Genomic DNA, 14385 nt, shown 5'->3' on the forward strand with positions numbered 1-14385 from the left:
AACAAGATTTCGCGCAGGACATTATTAATGAAAAGCCTCCGACAAGCCAGTCTATCCCTCTCTTGAGCTCTGTAAAGAGACGGCTGGCCCCTTCCTTACTCACACCCGCTCAGACTAGGACTGTGAACCCAAGGGTCGAAAACTTTTCCGACCCTCCCCCACCGACCCGCTTTATATCAAAGGACACGCAATCCCAGACTCGCTGGTGGTGACCAACACTCGCAAGAGAGTAGGGGGTTCCCCTTGCCACGGGAGAGTCACCCCCGGACAAGGAGTCCCAAAGGTTGTATGCCTTAGGCAAATGGGATACGTAGGCGGCGGCCTATACCGTCTGAATTGCCAATAACGCGACGTTACTAGCAAGCTACGTTGACGCCCAATGGAACCTACTCCAGGAAAGCCTTCAAGAGGTTTCGGAACCAACCAGAGCCAAGCTTCTCGTCATTGTCTCGGAGGGCAAACTTGCCAATCAGAATGTGGTAAAGAATACCCTGGACACCGCAGAGACAGCAGGCAGGTCTCTCGCACAGGGTACTCTCCTAAAGAGGCATGCGTGGCTGTGCACGTCGGGCTTCAGGCCTGAGACCCGGGGATCCATTATCAACAAACCCATCGAAGAGGCCAACCTCTTCGGGAAGGCGATAGACGATGCGTTGGAGACAGCCAAGATGGAGCACAAGACTAAGTCGCTGCACCAAATTTCCCAGAAACCCTCTTCACAGAGGGGCAGTAATTCTCGGCGGTCCTTTCGAGGACAAGCCCGCGCTGCTCAAAACAATTTCGGCACGGCCAACTTCAACTCAAGTCAAACTGCTGCAAGCCCCGCTTACTACCCCCAGAGGGGTCAGAAGCGCGGAAAGAATAGAGACAGAGGCTCCAATTCCAGAGGAGCGTCAACTTCGGGTCAGAAATGACCACCAAGTCCAGGTCCCCTCCCATGTCTCCCCGGTCAGGGGGCGATTAACATCTTTCCTCCCGGCATGGGAGGGGATAACTTCAGACCAGTGGGTCTTAAAGACGGTCGCCCACGGTTACTGTGTGGAATTCGCCCGACCTCCACAGTTCAGACCGCCGAAACATCGACACCTGTCACCGGAAACATCTGCCGATCCTGATCCAAGAGGTGGAAGCGCTGCTGGGAAAGGACGCCATAGAAGCCGTCCCGATTCTTCAGGTAAACTAGGGTATCTATTCAGTGTACTTCCTTGTACCCAAAAAGGATCTCACCATGCGTCCTGTTCTAGACCTGCGCCCAGCGAACAAGTTCATAAAGCCCCAGAAGTTTTGCATGGTAACGCTGCAAGAGGTGATCCCATTGCAAAAACAGGGGGACTTCATGACAACATTGGATATGAAAGATGCATACTTTCATATTTCAATGCTGCCAGCGCACAGAAAATTCTTAAAGTTCGTGATTCAGGACAAACACTACAAGTTCAAGATACTCCCCTTCAGCATAGCCTCGGCACCAAGGGTGTTTACCAAGGTCCTGGTAGTGGCAGCGGCACACCTGCGCAGACTTTCAGTTCCAGTTTACCCTTAGCTCAACGATTGGCTCATCACGGGGGACTCGTTCGACGTTTGTTTTTCGAACACCCAAAAAACAGTACACCTACTGTTCAGCCTGGGATTTTCTATCAACAAAAAGAAATCCAGCTTAGTTCCCAGCCAAGTAAAACAGTTCCTGGGGGCTCCAATCTGTACGGAAGACTGTCTAGTCTTCCCCTCCAGCGAGAGGGTTCAGAACATGCTCTCTCAGGTTCCTCAGTATGTAGACAGTTGAAAGGTGACGGTAGCTATGCGTTTGCTAGGGATGATGGCGTCATGCATATACTTGGTCTCCGCCGCGGCTGCGCATGCGTTCCATGCAAGTGTGGCTCAACAGCCAGAGGTGTCAGGCCAGCGGACAATGGGAAGATCTGTTAGTTGTCTCGCCGGCCCTCGTTCTCTCCCTGCAGTGGTGGTCGAGGGAGAACCTCTTAAAGGGGAAAACCTTCACCACCCCTGCAGTGGAAGCCACTCTCACGACAGACGCATCTCTCACCGGGTGGGGGGGGGGGGGGGAAAGCTCACCTGCTTCAACAAACAGCGCACGGAGTGTGGTCCCCTCAGGTAGCGTCCAACCATATAAACCTACTAGAGCTACTAGCAGTGTTCAAAGCATTGAAAGCCTTTCAGGAGCAAATGCAAGGGAAGACAGTGCTGGTCCTAACCGACAGCACAACAGCAATATATTACCTGAACAAATAGGGGGGCACTCACTCTCCAGGGCTATCCAAGCTGTCCCAAAACATCTGGATATGGGCTCTCAAACACAAGATGTTCCTTATATCCCAACATGTTCCAGGGGAACTCAAGCTTCTGGCAGACGTACTCAGCAGAGATTTTCCTCTGCCAGAAGAGTACGAATGGCGACTGCACGAAGACATTGTATCCAACGTCTTCGCAGAATGGGGGGTTTCCAGAGATCGACCTGTTCGCTACTCAGGAGAACGCCCAATGCCAAGATTACGCCTCCAGGTACCCCCAGAACCAATCCAAGCGGAACGGTCTCTGGATAACTTGGTCGGGGTAATTTGTCTACTCTCCCCCCCGCCCAACCCCCCCCCCCGACTCCCCTTCTGAACAAGATAGTACACAAGATGCACCAGGAACCAGTCACCATGATTCTGGTGGCTCCCATGTGGGCCTGCTAACCTTGGTTTGCGCACCTGATGGAAATGTCTCTCCCCACCAGTCAAGCTGCCCTGCCCGTACAACATGTTGTCTCAGGACAGGGGGAAGACACTGCACCCATGCCCACAAACTCTGAACTTAGCAGCCTGGCTCCTGAGGTCAGAGTTTGAACATCTGCAACTTCCTCAAAGATGCATGGACATACTGAGGGAGGCAAGATAGCCTAACACACATTATTGCTATGCCAGCAAATTGAAACGTTTTGTCATCTGGTGCAGTTCCAAAGGTGTCAATCCCACCGATTGCTTGCCTTCACACATTGTGTTATATCTAACCCATCTGTTGGACTCTGGGTTAGTCTTCTATTCCTTAAAGGTTCATCTAGCAGCATTTTCAGCCTACACCACGTCACAGCAGAAGGTGTCGTGGTGGAAGATACCTGTGATTAAAGCTTTTATGGAAGGGGTTAAAAGAATGTATCCCCCCCCATCACTCACTCACCCAGCCAGTGGGTGGGATCTAAATGTGGTTTTAACTAGGCTCATGGGACCCCCTTTTGACCCTATGCATAAAGCTAGGAGACATCTTTTTTTCTACTGTTCTTTCTCACAACCCACCTCCAACTCCGGGCACTGCTCGTTAGTCTGCAGAGCATGTGATTCTAAGCAGATTAACAAGCATCAGAAGACATGCATTACTTACCGTAAAAGCATTTCTGATGATTGTATCTGCTTAGATTCACATGCACCCTCCCTTCCTGCCTCCCCGCTCGGGGTGGAAGGAACATAGACTTCTTACTACTTTCTCTCTTCATGTACTCACTCACTATAGCCTTGGGCTCCCTCATGGCACAAAAAATACAATCGGAGGGGCCTCGGCGCGTGAGGGATTTTGGGTACTACACACGTCACGATGGGGATAGTGTTTCAGACACGCCTATGCCGACGTCCCCCTTTCGGTCCCCGAAAGACGAGATGCAATACTCCACGGTTACCACTGGATTTCGGACCATATGCACAGCATGAGAATCTAAGCAGATACAATCATCAGAAATGCTTTTACGGTAAGTAATGCATGTCATCTACATGAGCCGCTCTATGGAGAAAATCCCTGCCTCCACGCTAAAGTTTTTGGATCCACAGCTCGGCTCTTCGTGCTCCTTGCCTTCTGTATGCTTTTTCCCTTGTTCTCCTGGTCTTCCGTTGCTACTACTGATTCCCTCCTTTTTCCTGCCCTCTCCAGTCTCCCGTCTCCGTTGTTCTATTGCTTCTCTTTCTGGACTGTGTTGTTTCCTTGCCTACGTTTACTGTGCGCAGACATCCTTGGAGTTCAACCTGATTCCAGGAATGTGTCCTTATCCTTCAAAAAAGGTTGCAGGCGCTCCTCTCCAGAAAGAACACGGCATGATAACCTGTTCTGAGATGAGTTTGTAGCACATGCTTTTTGATCACTGTACCTTTCACAGATGAGAAATATCCATTTGCTGCTCACCTGGCATCATTGGTTGAAGCATTGGATTTTTTTACCCTGCTTGCAGGGTTTTTCCTAAATACTGGAGTCTTGCTCCAGGTCTCCCCCATTCTCTGTTCCCTATTACAGGCAGTGTGGTGTCTGGAGAAAGTCGCCCCTATTCAGGACTCCAACTTATGGCATCGACATTGCCGCAGACAATGCTCTTCACCAATTCACTGCGTCAGAACTCTGGTGAGTCCCAAACTTGTCAGTTTGCGACGCAAATTCCCATAGCCATGGATCCTGTGCAAGACCTCTCTACCGAAATCCAGACCCTGAAAGCAGAGCATGCAGCATTGAAACAAATGGTTCTGGCCTGCGATGCCTTGTCACAAGAGAACCCAACACTGGGCATGCATTTGGACAACAATAATGGTTCCCACAATAAATCACACCAGTTTCTAGATTGTTCGCTACATTTTATTTTCAAGCACTTGTTATATACATCGGACAGAGCCAAGGTGCGTTTTGTAATCTATCATTTGTTGGGCAATGCCCTATCATTGGCCACTCTTCTGGTCACTGCTAAAATCCGTCTTTTGGACAACTGAGTCTGAGCTGGCACTTGTCCCTAGACCCGATGGCTTTAATGCTTTGGTCACATTGGCCCTCCAAATCGACTTCAAGATTCAAGAAAGTCACGTAGCAGAGTCTCTCTTTTCTACCCAGGGAAGTTGGATTGTCCTCTGGTTCTAACGCCCACACTCCTTGCGGTGCAGAACCTTTGCAGCTCTGGACAGTTCGTGGACCACTGACCTCGGAAGAAAGAGCCAGAAGAATGGCTCTAGGACTTTGCATGTTTTGCGCTTCTTGCAATCATTTGGTTAAAGACTGTCCCATAGTGCTACCTCGACATTAGGAAACTCTTCCTCCTGTTCCTACACTGAGCACGGACAGAGCATGGAACTGGGAGAATGATGGCAGCTCTGAGATTCATATACCTTTTTTATCTACAGTTACCAGACCCTCTTTAGTGGTTTTGGGGTTTAGTATTGCTCTTTCTTCTCAAGAACCCATACCTGCATTGGCTTTAGTCCATTGTAGCGCAGTAAGAATATTTATGAACATTTCTTTTGCTCAAGCCCATGGCATACCTAAACCACTCAAGGAGATGGTCCGGCCTGTGGAAAGCATTGATGGGTAACCTATGTCTTCAGTCCCAGTAGTGGAAAACACTCAACTTCTTCATATGTCTGTTGCACATCACACAGAGATACTTAGTTTTTACCTTATCAAGGAGGCACATTTTCCTGTAGTCCTAGGGATCCCATGGCTCCAACGTCACTACCCCTTCATAAATTGGTATGCGGGTACCGTGTTCCTTGGTTCTGAGTTTTGTGTTCAGCATTCCACCCAGGAAAAGTCTGAAGTGTGTTGCATTTCACGAACACCTCTCCAGAAACCCATGTTTCTGTGGCTCACTTTCTTTCAACAAATACCATCAGGATACCATGATCTTCAGGATGACTTTTCCGATTCCTTGGAAAAGAATCTACCTGCCCATCGCCCAGAAGACTGCAGAATAGATGCGTTGCCTTTGCACCCTTTAGAAGGATGTTCATTCTTTCCGCCCCAGAGAAACCAGCACTTAAGGAATATCTGTACGTCAATCTCAAGAACAGCCTAATCGGGAAATCCAAATCTCCGGCCCGGGCTTCATTTTTTCTTGTGCCTAAAAAGGAAAGCACCGATCTTTGTCCGTGTCTGGACTACCCTGGACTCTCTGAAAGATGTATTTACTACCTCTTACTGCGAACATACTAGAAGATCTGTGAGGTGCCCATGTTTTTTCTAAACGGGATCTTAGTATAGTTTGATCTGCATTCATCAAGGTGACGAGTAGAAGATGGCCTTTAGAACGTTGAACTTGGTGATGTCTTTTGGTCTTATGAATACACCAGCCTTTTTCCAAAGATTTATGGATGGTGTCTTCCCTGACATGCTTTTCCAGTTTATCTTCCATCTAGATGACATTCTGACTTCCTCCTCCAACCAACACGTTCATGGGGGTCCTGTTTGCAGTGTTCTAGCCCGGCTTCCAGAGAACAGCTTTTGGCCAAGCTTGATGTCAATTTACTTAGTCATCTATTCACTCTTTACATTATGCTCTTTCTCATTGCGACAGTTCAATGGATCCCTGCAAGGTCTCTGCTGTATTGAATTGGCCCAAGCCCACTTGCTTTAAATGCATTCAGTGCTTTCTGGGCTTGGTGAAATTTTATATCTGTTGTTACCACTTACCAGACTCCTCAGAAAAGTGGTGTCCTTTTACTGGTCTGATGAAGCCGACCGAGCCTTGTCATCTTTGAAGGAGCCCATCTTGTGTCAACCTGATATCCCCAAATCCTTCATCATTGAGACGTATGGCTCTGATGGTGCCTTGGGTGCAGTCTTAACAAGTTCAGAAGGATTGCGAAACACACCATAGCTAAGTGTGATGAATCTGATGTGGTCATCACTTCTCTGCCGGAGATAGCCTATCACCATGTGGCCAGGGCACGGCAGCGGTTACCTTATCCTGACCCTGGGGATGGCTATTTGAGGGAGGACCATCTGGGGAAGCGACCCTCAGGGGGATGACACCTCATCATTGGGGAAAGTCACATACCCTCCACTCCTCATGCCTTAATGGCATATTGCAACATTCTCTCTTAGCCATGTATCTGATTTGCTTCAAGAAATCCCCAACATGGCACAAAGAAGAGTAGATCAACCACTGAGACGAGGAGGAGGCAGGGAGCAGTAATCACTCCCAAAAGGTTCCCATACCAGCTTCCTCTACATCACGTAAGGAACAACTTGATAACAACTGATATGAGGAAGAGGGATAGAACAATGAAGATCACTAAGACCGGTCAGCCCACACAGTGGTCTAGTCTCTGGAAACTATTCAGTCATGCCGAGAAGTTTAAAACAAACACAGCTGATAGCCAGCTGAGAGAACTGCAGATGCTGACCTGCACAGACACCGACAAGTACGCAATGGGAGAGGACCCCGCAGGAAATCGTGTCGATGCCGACACACACTGGAGGCTGACGGACTGCAGAAGAGGAAACCGGAGTGCAGACGGCTCGCGGTATGAGTGCTCAAGTGGCTAACGGGAGGCACGCCGAGCCAGCCACCCGAAGGGAACCAAAGTAGAGAAGTGTGAAGGACACTACCAGCACTGGGTAAACCCAGGGAAAACTGAACTGTTACCGGGTTGCCTGAGAGTGCACGGTGCTTCATAGAAGCAAAACGTTAGCAAAGTGAAATCTATGAAGAAGCTAATATACTGCTAAGTATGCCACAAAGAGGTTGTTGAACCCCCACCGTAAAAGAGAAAACAAAGTAATTTTGAAAGAATTCCAATTCCAATTGGGGCAGAGACCCATTGTATAAAAGAGAGATGTATTACTGAAACTAAGATTGTTAAATGAGGAACATTGCACCAACAGTGGGCAAATATAGTTTCATGGATAAAAGGAAAACTCCCTGTGAGAAAGCCCCGCCAGGAGATTATACCAGGCAAATTGTGTGTAATAAGTTGTAGAAGAAAGAGTATCTCAAGGAGGGTCTGTGCCCTTGACATTGTAAAGTGTCATCAAACACTGGCAAGAGAGTATACCAGGCAAAGTCAAGAGTGTATACTAAGTTACAGGAGGAGAAGTTCCTCAAGGAAGACCCATGCCCTAGTGATGCGTGGAGAAAGTAAAGGAGAATTCCTAGGAAGTCACATGCCCTTGGCATTCTAAATTATTGGAAACATGAAGAGAAACTTGGGTAAAGGAGCTATTTTACACAGAAATGTGAATGTGCCAAGAGGAAGAAGCTATCCTCTTGGGGTTCTAAAGAACCTGGTTAGTCTTTGTTTGAACGGATATGGAGCATTCCCTGGCACTGTGAATATTAACCACTTAGAACTTTTTCATTAGATTAACATCTATGTGTTAAAGTCGAACGTTTGTGCACCTTGAGATCCAGGGACACTAAACTAGAGTTTGTTTTTAAAGTGTGAGTCCCAGAATGAGATTTCAGACACTGGCCATATTTTTTATTTGGTCATCTTGACAAAGGACAGACCCCTTTCGTTTTTGGTTGAGGTAGGGAAATGCCTCCTAGATTGGGGATAGTGTGGCATTTTACAAGCCATTATTGTTTTTAATAAGTGTATAACCAAAACCATGAGTCCTGTCTCTGTGTTTCATTCCTTGGGTCCTGTCTCCGCGTCTCATTCCTGGCTTCTAGCTCATCACATTACCTTTCCAGAACCTTGAATGACTAGTCGACAAGCAATGGCGTGCTGTACGAGAAGGGGAGTGCTGGGCGGGGCAGAGGATATATATTATACAACTCATACCGTGCATGTGTTTACCAGTGAGTCGCTCTGCTTCTTTAGACTTGCATGCTTTGTATAGGGCATCTAGAGGTTGGTGCAGAGTACTAGTTTCTTTTTCCCAAAGTGAAAAGGATGTCAACCTGGGTTGCTGCATCACTATCCCTACCATACATGTGTAGCCATGATGCTGCATGTTAGGCAAAGTTTGAATGCAGTACCCTCTGGGAACACTACAGACAACACTGACTACAGGTATAGGCAACCCAACCTTTGGTATAAACTTGTACTACACAGTTTTGGTAGCGTGTTGAGCAGCCAGGCTCATCTCAAGAGGGGAAATGTGAGCTGTAGTGGAGTTACACAAAGATTCATACTACAGCTATTAAAAAAAACTCTTACACTCAAGGTTTCTTGCATAAACAATAATTTATCAGTCAGTTATAAAGCCTTCTTTAGAAGGGAGCAATAGGATAGTAACACTCAAATATACTTCAATACTGTACACTCCGAATTTCTGGATTAGACCAGGGCCTTTTGGGATGGCCGGCAGACACAACCTACACCCACAGGTGGCTTCAGTAACAACGGTGCTAGGGACATTAATACCTTACTGTTGGCATACAGAATATTCTCAATAGTTTGTAAAAGGCAAAGGTTATTAGAACACAAGAAATTACAAATATTCTTAAGCAGGGCAAATACTTTCAGATAGCAAGAGAAGAGTCATTCAATTCAATAGGCTGAGCCAAAGTCAATGGGCAAAAGTCTTTGTATAGGATGCAGCACTTCAGGTAAGTAAACGGAAAAGTCTTTGCACAAGTTCTTAGGAGTCTTTTGATAAAAAGAACCACCAAATGTAGGGCCACAAGATGATTAGACTTGTGAGTTACAGAAGTTAAAAGCACTTCCACAGTAAGAGGTGAGTTCTCTCAGGCTAGTTTTACAGTACCTTAATAGAGGAGAAAAAGATGCAGCTGAAAACTTCTGGTGCTGTACAGCTCTGCAGATCTCACTGTTCCTGTGCCTCAGTCGTGGGGACAAGAGGGAGGACGTTGGGGGACACCTGCGCTGTATTGGCACCGTCGAAGCTGGCAACTGGTAAACTTTACTTTCAGTGTCTGTTTCGTGTTTCAGCTCCTTGCGGTACAGCAAATAGCAATAAGCGGGGTTCCTGGCTGTGAAGGTGGACTTTCCTCACATCTGAGGTCCCGCACTCAACTGAAGGAGGGTCTGGCTTTGTCAGTTCTGCTTCATGGGAGTCTGGGGGATCTTCCTGGAGCGCTTGGCCAGCTTACAAGCAACACACACAATCTGGTATCTCTCTACCTGGCTCTACGGTTTCCTGCAGCACTCTGAGGAAATGCAACCAGCTCTGCGATGGGTGTCCAGGTGGCTTACTTGGGAATTGATTGGTCCTACCTACTCAAAGGTAGAAGTCATCTTTGCAGGGATTCTCTGTTGATGCGAACTTGGCGATCGGACCTGCAGCAGGGCTTCACTGGGCAAACCAACAGTCCAGGAGTTGCAGTAGCTGTCCTCTTCAAGCTCTTCATCAGTTCCTTCGTCCAGTGGTCGACTCTGCCTTCCAAGCCAAGAGACTCGCCTTTTATTCAGTTCCCTCGCAATTAATTCCAGCCTAGCTGCCACTCGCCCAGCAGGGTGGCTGTCCTTGCCGGACAGTAAACCCGCCAATCGTCAGAGTGCATTTGGATCTCCAAGGAGAGTAAGCACAGGGAGTTTTGGGCACCTCCCTCACTTCCTGCCTACCCCAGTCACTCTGGAGCCAGAGGCGGGTTTCACTCCTGAAGCCTGCCATATGTGAATGAACAAAGAGACCAAACCTGGTTTGGCGCGCAGAGAAACTCGAAGGACCCTTCCACAAAGAAATGGCGACCATTTTAACAAAGGAGGGTCAGTGCCATTTTGATAAACATGGCTCCTGCAATTTACAGTTACTGGAGCTGCGAACAGTTCGGGGTAAATCATGGTAGTTCATTGCAAAACCACTGCCATCAGCTATTCTGAGAGGAAAGGGTAACATAGGAATGCTACATGAGTAACTACACATAGGGGATTACTAAATAACCCCTCCAGCACTCTATTGTAAGATAGGGTGTGCTGGGTCTAAGATTTTACAGGACTAAGTGAAGTCAATTTCACTCCACTGCTCTGGGAAACAGTAGTTGATCCCAGAGAAGGTATTTAAACCCTGGGAAATCTGACCGACTTCCCGGGGTCACTGCACTGAAGGTGCTTTGTGAGGCAATTGTAAAAGATGATGCCTATGGAGTTGGTTCGACTCCATAACCAAAATGTAAGAGTGTAAATCACATTAAAATACATGAGCGGGAGAAAGGGTCTCGCCCTCTCCAGGTTAAAAAAAATCAAGTCCTCAAAATCCAGCAAAGTTGCTGGGGGTCTCTAAGGTAGAGTGAATAACACATTTTTGAGAATTCTCCCTAACACTGCATGTGTCGATGTTAATTTTTGCTCTATTCAGCAAGATGTTCACATGTGGCTGAATAAAGAAAAAGTACAAACAGTATTACTGATATATTATCTGAAACGTCTCCATACCAACACCTCTGTCCAGTTGAAATTAGACTATAGAGGGACAAAAACCGGTTTGATTAAACAAAATAGAGGTGTAAAACAGGGATGCACAATTGCTCCCCTTCTTTACAACCTCTTTGTTTCAGATATCCCAGAATTTATTTCGGGCACCCACAATTGTCCACCTCGGGTGCGTACTGCAAAGTGTGTAGTCATGGCATACGCGGATGATACTATGATTTTTGACCATACATTCAGTGGCTTAGTAAGATCTGCCACACAATTATGGCAATATACCAAAGTGAATGAATTGGTGATAAATCACAGTGAAACAGAACTCATACTATACACTGCTGGAAAGGTTGCTGGTACGCGCATGCTGGTGGAAACAGTGAAATTATTTATACGCACTCTTATAAATATCTGGGAGTGGAATTTGAAAGTAAAGGTAGTTACGAGCTATGCATTCAACAACAAAAGGTGAAAGCTCTACAATTAACAGCCTTGATCTATAAGCACACGCAAAACCAGAGTGGCTACTCCTAAGGCGTGCGCGTCATCTGTACAGTGTTTAGTGCCCATGATAACCTATGGCTTGGAATCATTGATTACAATGAAGCTTTAGTGGCTACGGGCTGTAGAGGGGAAATTTTGGAGGAAATTGTTGCGACTCCCCAATGTGTGCCCATGTCCATCCTCTGCTTAGAACTAGGGATCCCGTCTTTGAAATCCATTGTCTTAGGTAAAAGGGAAGAGTTATATACATTGTCCAAATACTGCCCTATTAAAATTATTAAATGAGGCCCTTGGGGATGGTACGAAATCTAAATTGGCAACTGAAATAAGAAGCCTGTTCGAGTCAATGAACTGGACAAGGATTTTGAATATATAAGATATCATATATATTAACGGCAAAAATGATGGGAATGGCAGAAGAATTATTCTCATCTGGCATGTCTAAAAAGTTGAGTTTGTGTCATATGTTATATATACCCATAAAAAGGCACAGAAATATCTGAACCTATGCCCATCGGAACATCGTAGGCGATTTATACTACTACTACAAATTAATCGCCTACCAACTCTGACTCTAGGAGCTGAAAGATCAATTCCGCAGGTAGGTAGATATTGTAGGTTATGTAAACATCGATCCGCACCAGAAACAGCAAGACATCTACTTACGAGTTGTCCTACTATGACTATCGGCTATATAAGTAATTATTTGATACATGTGCATAACATCAATAGCATCATGGAAAAAGACTTCTGCAATCAGTGTGTTAACACTCTTAGAGCTAAGTTACAGATGGCGTTAAATGGAGTATTTAAGATGGCTTGCTCCACTTGTGAATTCGCCTTTGTCTGTGCAATAGTGTTTTGTAAAGGGATTAACTGAACTCCAAGGAGGTGCACTGCAGATAGGGACTTTTTTAATGAAGCCTAGTGTGGCTCCTGTACTTCACATGTAGGGGAGCCTTTGGAAGGAACGGTAAGGGTTTGAGTGTTAACTTGTAACAATCAACAGTGTACAATCCTCCATTGAATAATGGTCTGGGATACAGGTTTACTTGTTAGCGTAGATTTTAATTTCAATGCTAAATCTTCCTCACCTGTAAAAACCCCTTTTGCTGGACTTGGTGATTATTTTTCCATGTTCCTGGGTGAGTGGTTATCTTTTTCTCCTTTCACCCTTTCTTTACTCTTTTTATGGGTGAACTTTGTATGCGTCTCCTTAGTTTTTGTTTGGATTTATAGTTCCCTATAACTTTTGGGCTTAATGTATTTTCCTATGGCAGCACACAGCACTGTACGTGCAGTGTTGGTGGGTTGCCCCTGGGCTTCCCTTTGTATTTTGTATTGATCTACTTTGTCGACTAGGTTTGCATTCTAGAAAATACCACTATACACACAAGCATTGTTTGTTTTTTTTGTTTGTTCCTACATTTTCTGATTTTCAATTTTTTATTTGCAGGTTCTGTCGTACTTCACTTTCTGTTTGTGGATAATTCCATTCGCCTTTTTTGTGTCACTTTCTGCTGGTGAAAATGTTCTTCCATCCACAGTGCAGCCTGGTGGTAAGTAAAAACCATGTTTGATTGAAATCAAAATGTTTGATTTGCTGCTGGCCTAGCACCAGCGTTGGCACCCAGCACACACCAGTGGCAGAAACACGGCACCAGCAACGCATTTACTTTGGTAAAAAAAAAGCCTCTCCATCGTTGTAGAAAATCTCTCACTTATTTGCTACACCTATTTACAGGCCCCAGGCCTGCCAGACAGGTGAATATTTTACTTTAGAGCTTTGATTTCCATGTTCTGGTTGGAAGGGGTGCGGCTTATTAGCCATCACAAAAAAGGTGTCGGCTATATGTACGCTCCCTATCTGGTGACCAGACACTAGACTTGGGCATGCGCAAATACCACTCAACATTAGTTCTCCTGTTCTTGTTATGGGTAACAACTAATTTATAAAAACATTAGCCGCATCACTTCCAACCAATGAAATGGCAAGAATACCAGTTTCTTTATTCATTTCAGAGGACAAAACATGGAAACTGTGCATGTAGGATTTATAATTTCAGAATTAACCTTCAGAACTTAGTTTGTTTTTTATCCAGCTATGGTGCTGCCATGTCTCTCCAATCACAGCTAGCTTTTCAGAGTTTCTTGGACTATCAAATGCTCTGATTTGTTTTGTCATTAATTTCTCCCTTTTATCTTCTATGCGCACACTATTATCTTATAAATGGATGTTCATTGAGTTATCCAAACACAAAGATTTAACGGTTATCTGTGAGATTGCCTTGGCATAGGGAGAGTGTGTTTCCTCTAAAGTGTTGGAATTGCTTTGTTTATATATTACCCCAAACCTCTACCAAACGAATGTTCACCAAGTTCATTGAATATCTTAGGGAACAAATATGCATTTTCCATTCCTAGAGTCAGAAACACACGCCTGGCAAGCTTAGTAAATGAATGCAGAGGGAACATGATAAACCATTAAAAATAAATTGAGGTTATCGGCCTAGATCAATTGTTGCTGAAATGGTGTTTCTGGGGAGTAGTTTATTGTATGTGAAGTGTTCGCTACTGTGCTCACTCAGCAATTACACCTGTCTTGTAATAGTTGTTCATCTGTCTGTTTCTCCTGTTTTTTTACTTATAAGTGCCCTTACATGTAATGTCTGGTCCTTCTCATGATTTTGTCTAGCTTCCAGGATGACCTAGCAGTTCGGGTTGGACTGCCCCTTTTGGGGTGGGACCAAGCCTGATTTGCATATGGTCTTTCCCCTTCTGAAATGGCTTGGCAGGCGAAGAACGATGA

At 45.7% G+C, this 14385-nt stretch overlaps 1 protein-coding gene across 1 annotated transcript in view; it reads left to right on the plus strand.

The window, feature by feature from the left end:
- Nucleotides 1-14385, plus strand: part of TEX261 (testis expressed 261) — a 124374-nt gene that overhangs the window by 84959 nt on the left and 25030 nt on the right. Inside the window, exon 5 of the mRNA XM_069632267.1 lies at nt 13033-13135. Coding sequence (XP_069488368.1) covers nt 13033-13135 — 103 coding nt within the window. The remainder of the gene's footprint in view (nt 1-13032; nt 13136-14385) is intronic.

This window comes from Ambystoma mexicanum, chromosome 6q (genome assembly GCF_040938575.1).
Source record: "Ambystoma mexicanum isolate Mex_15411 chromosome 6q, UKY_AmexF1_1, whole genome shotgun sequence".
NCBI lineage: Eukaryota > Metazoa > Chordata > Amphibia > Caudata > Ambystomatidae > Ambystoma > Ambystoma mexicanum.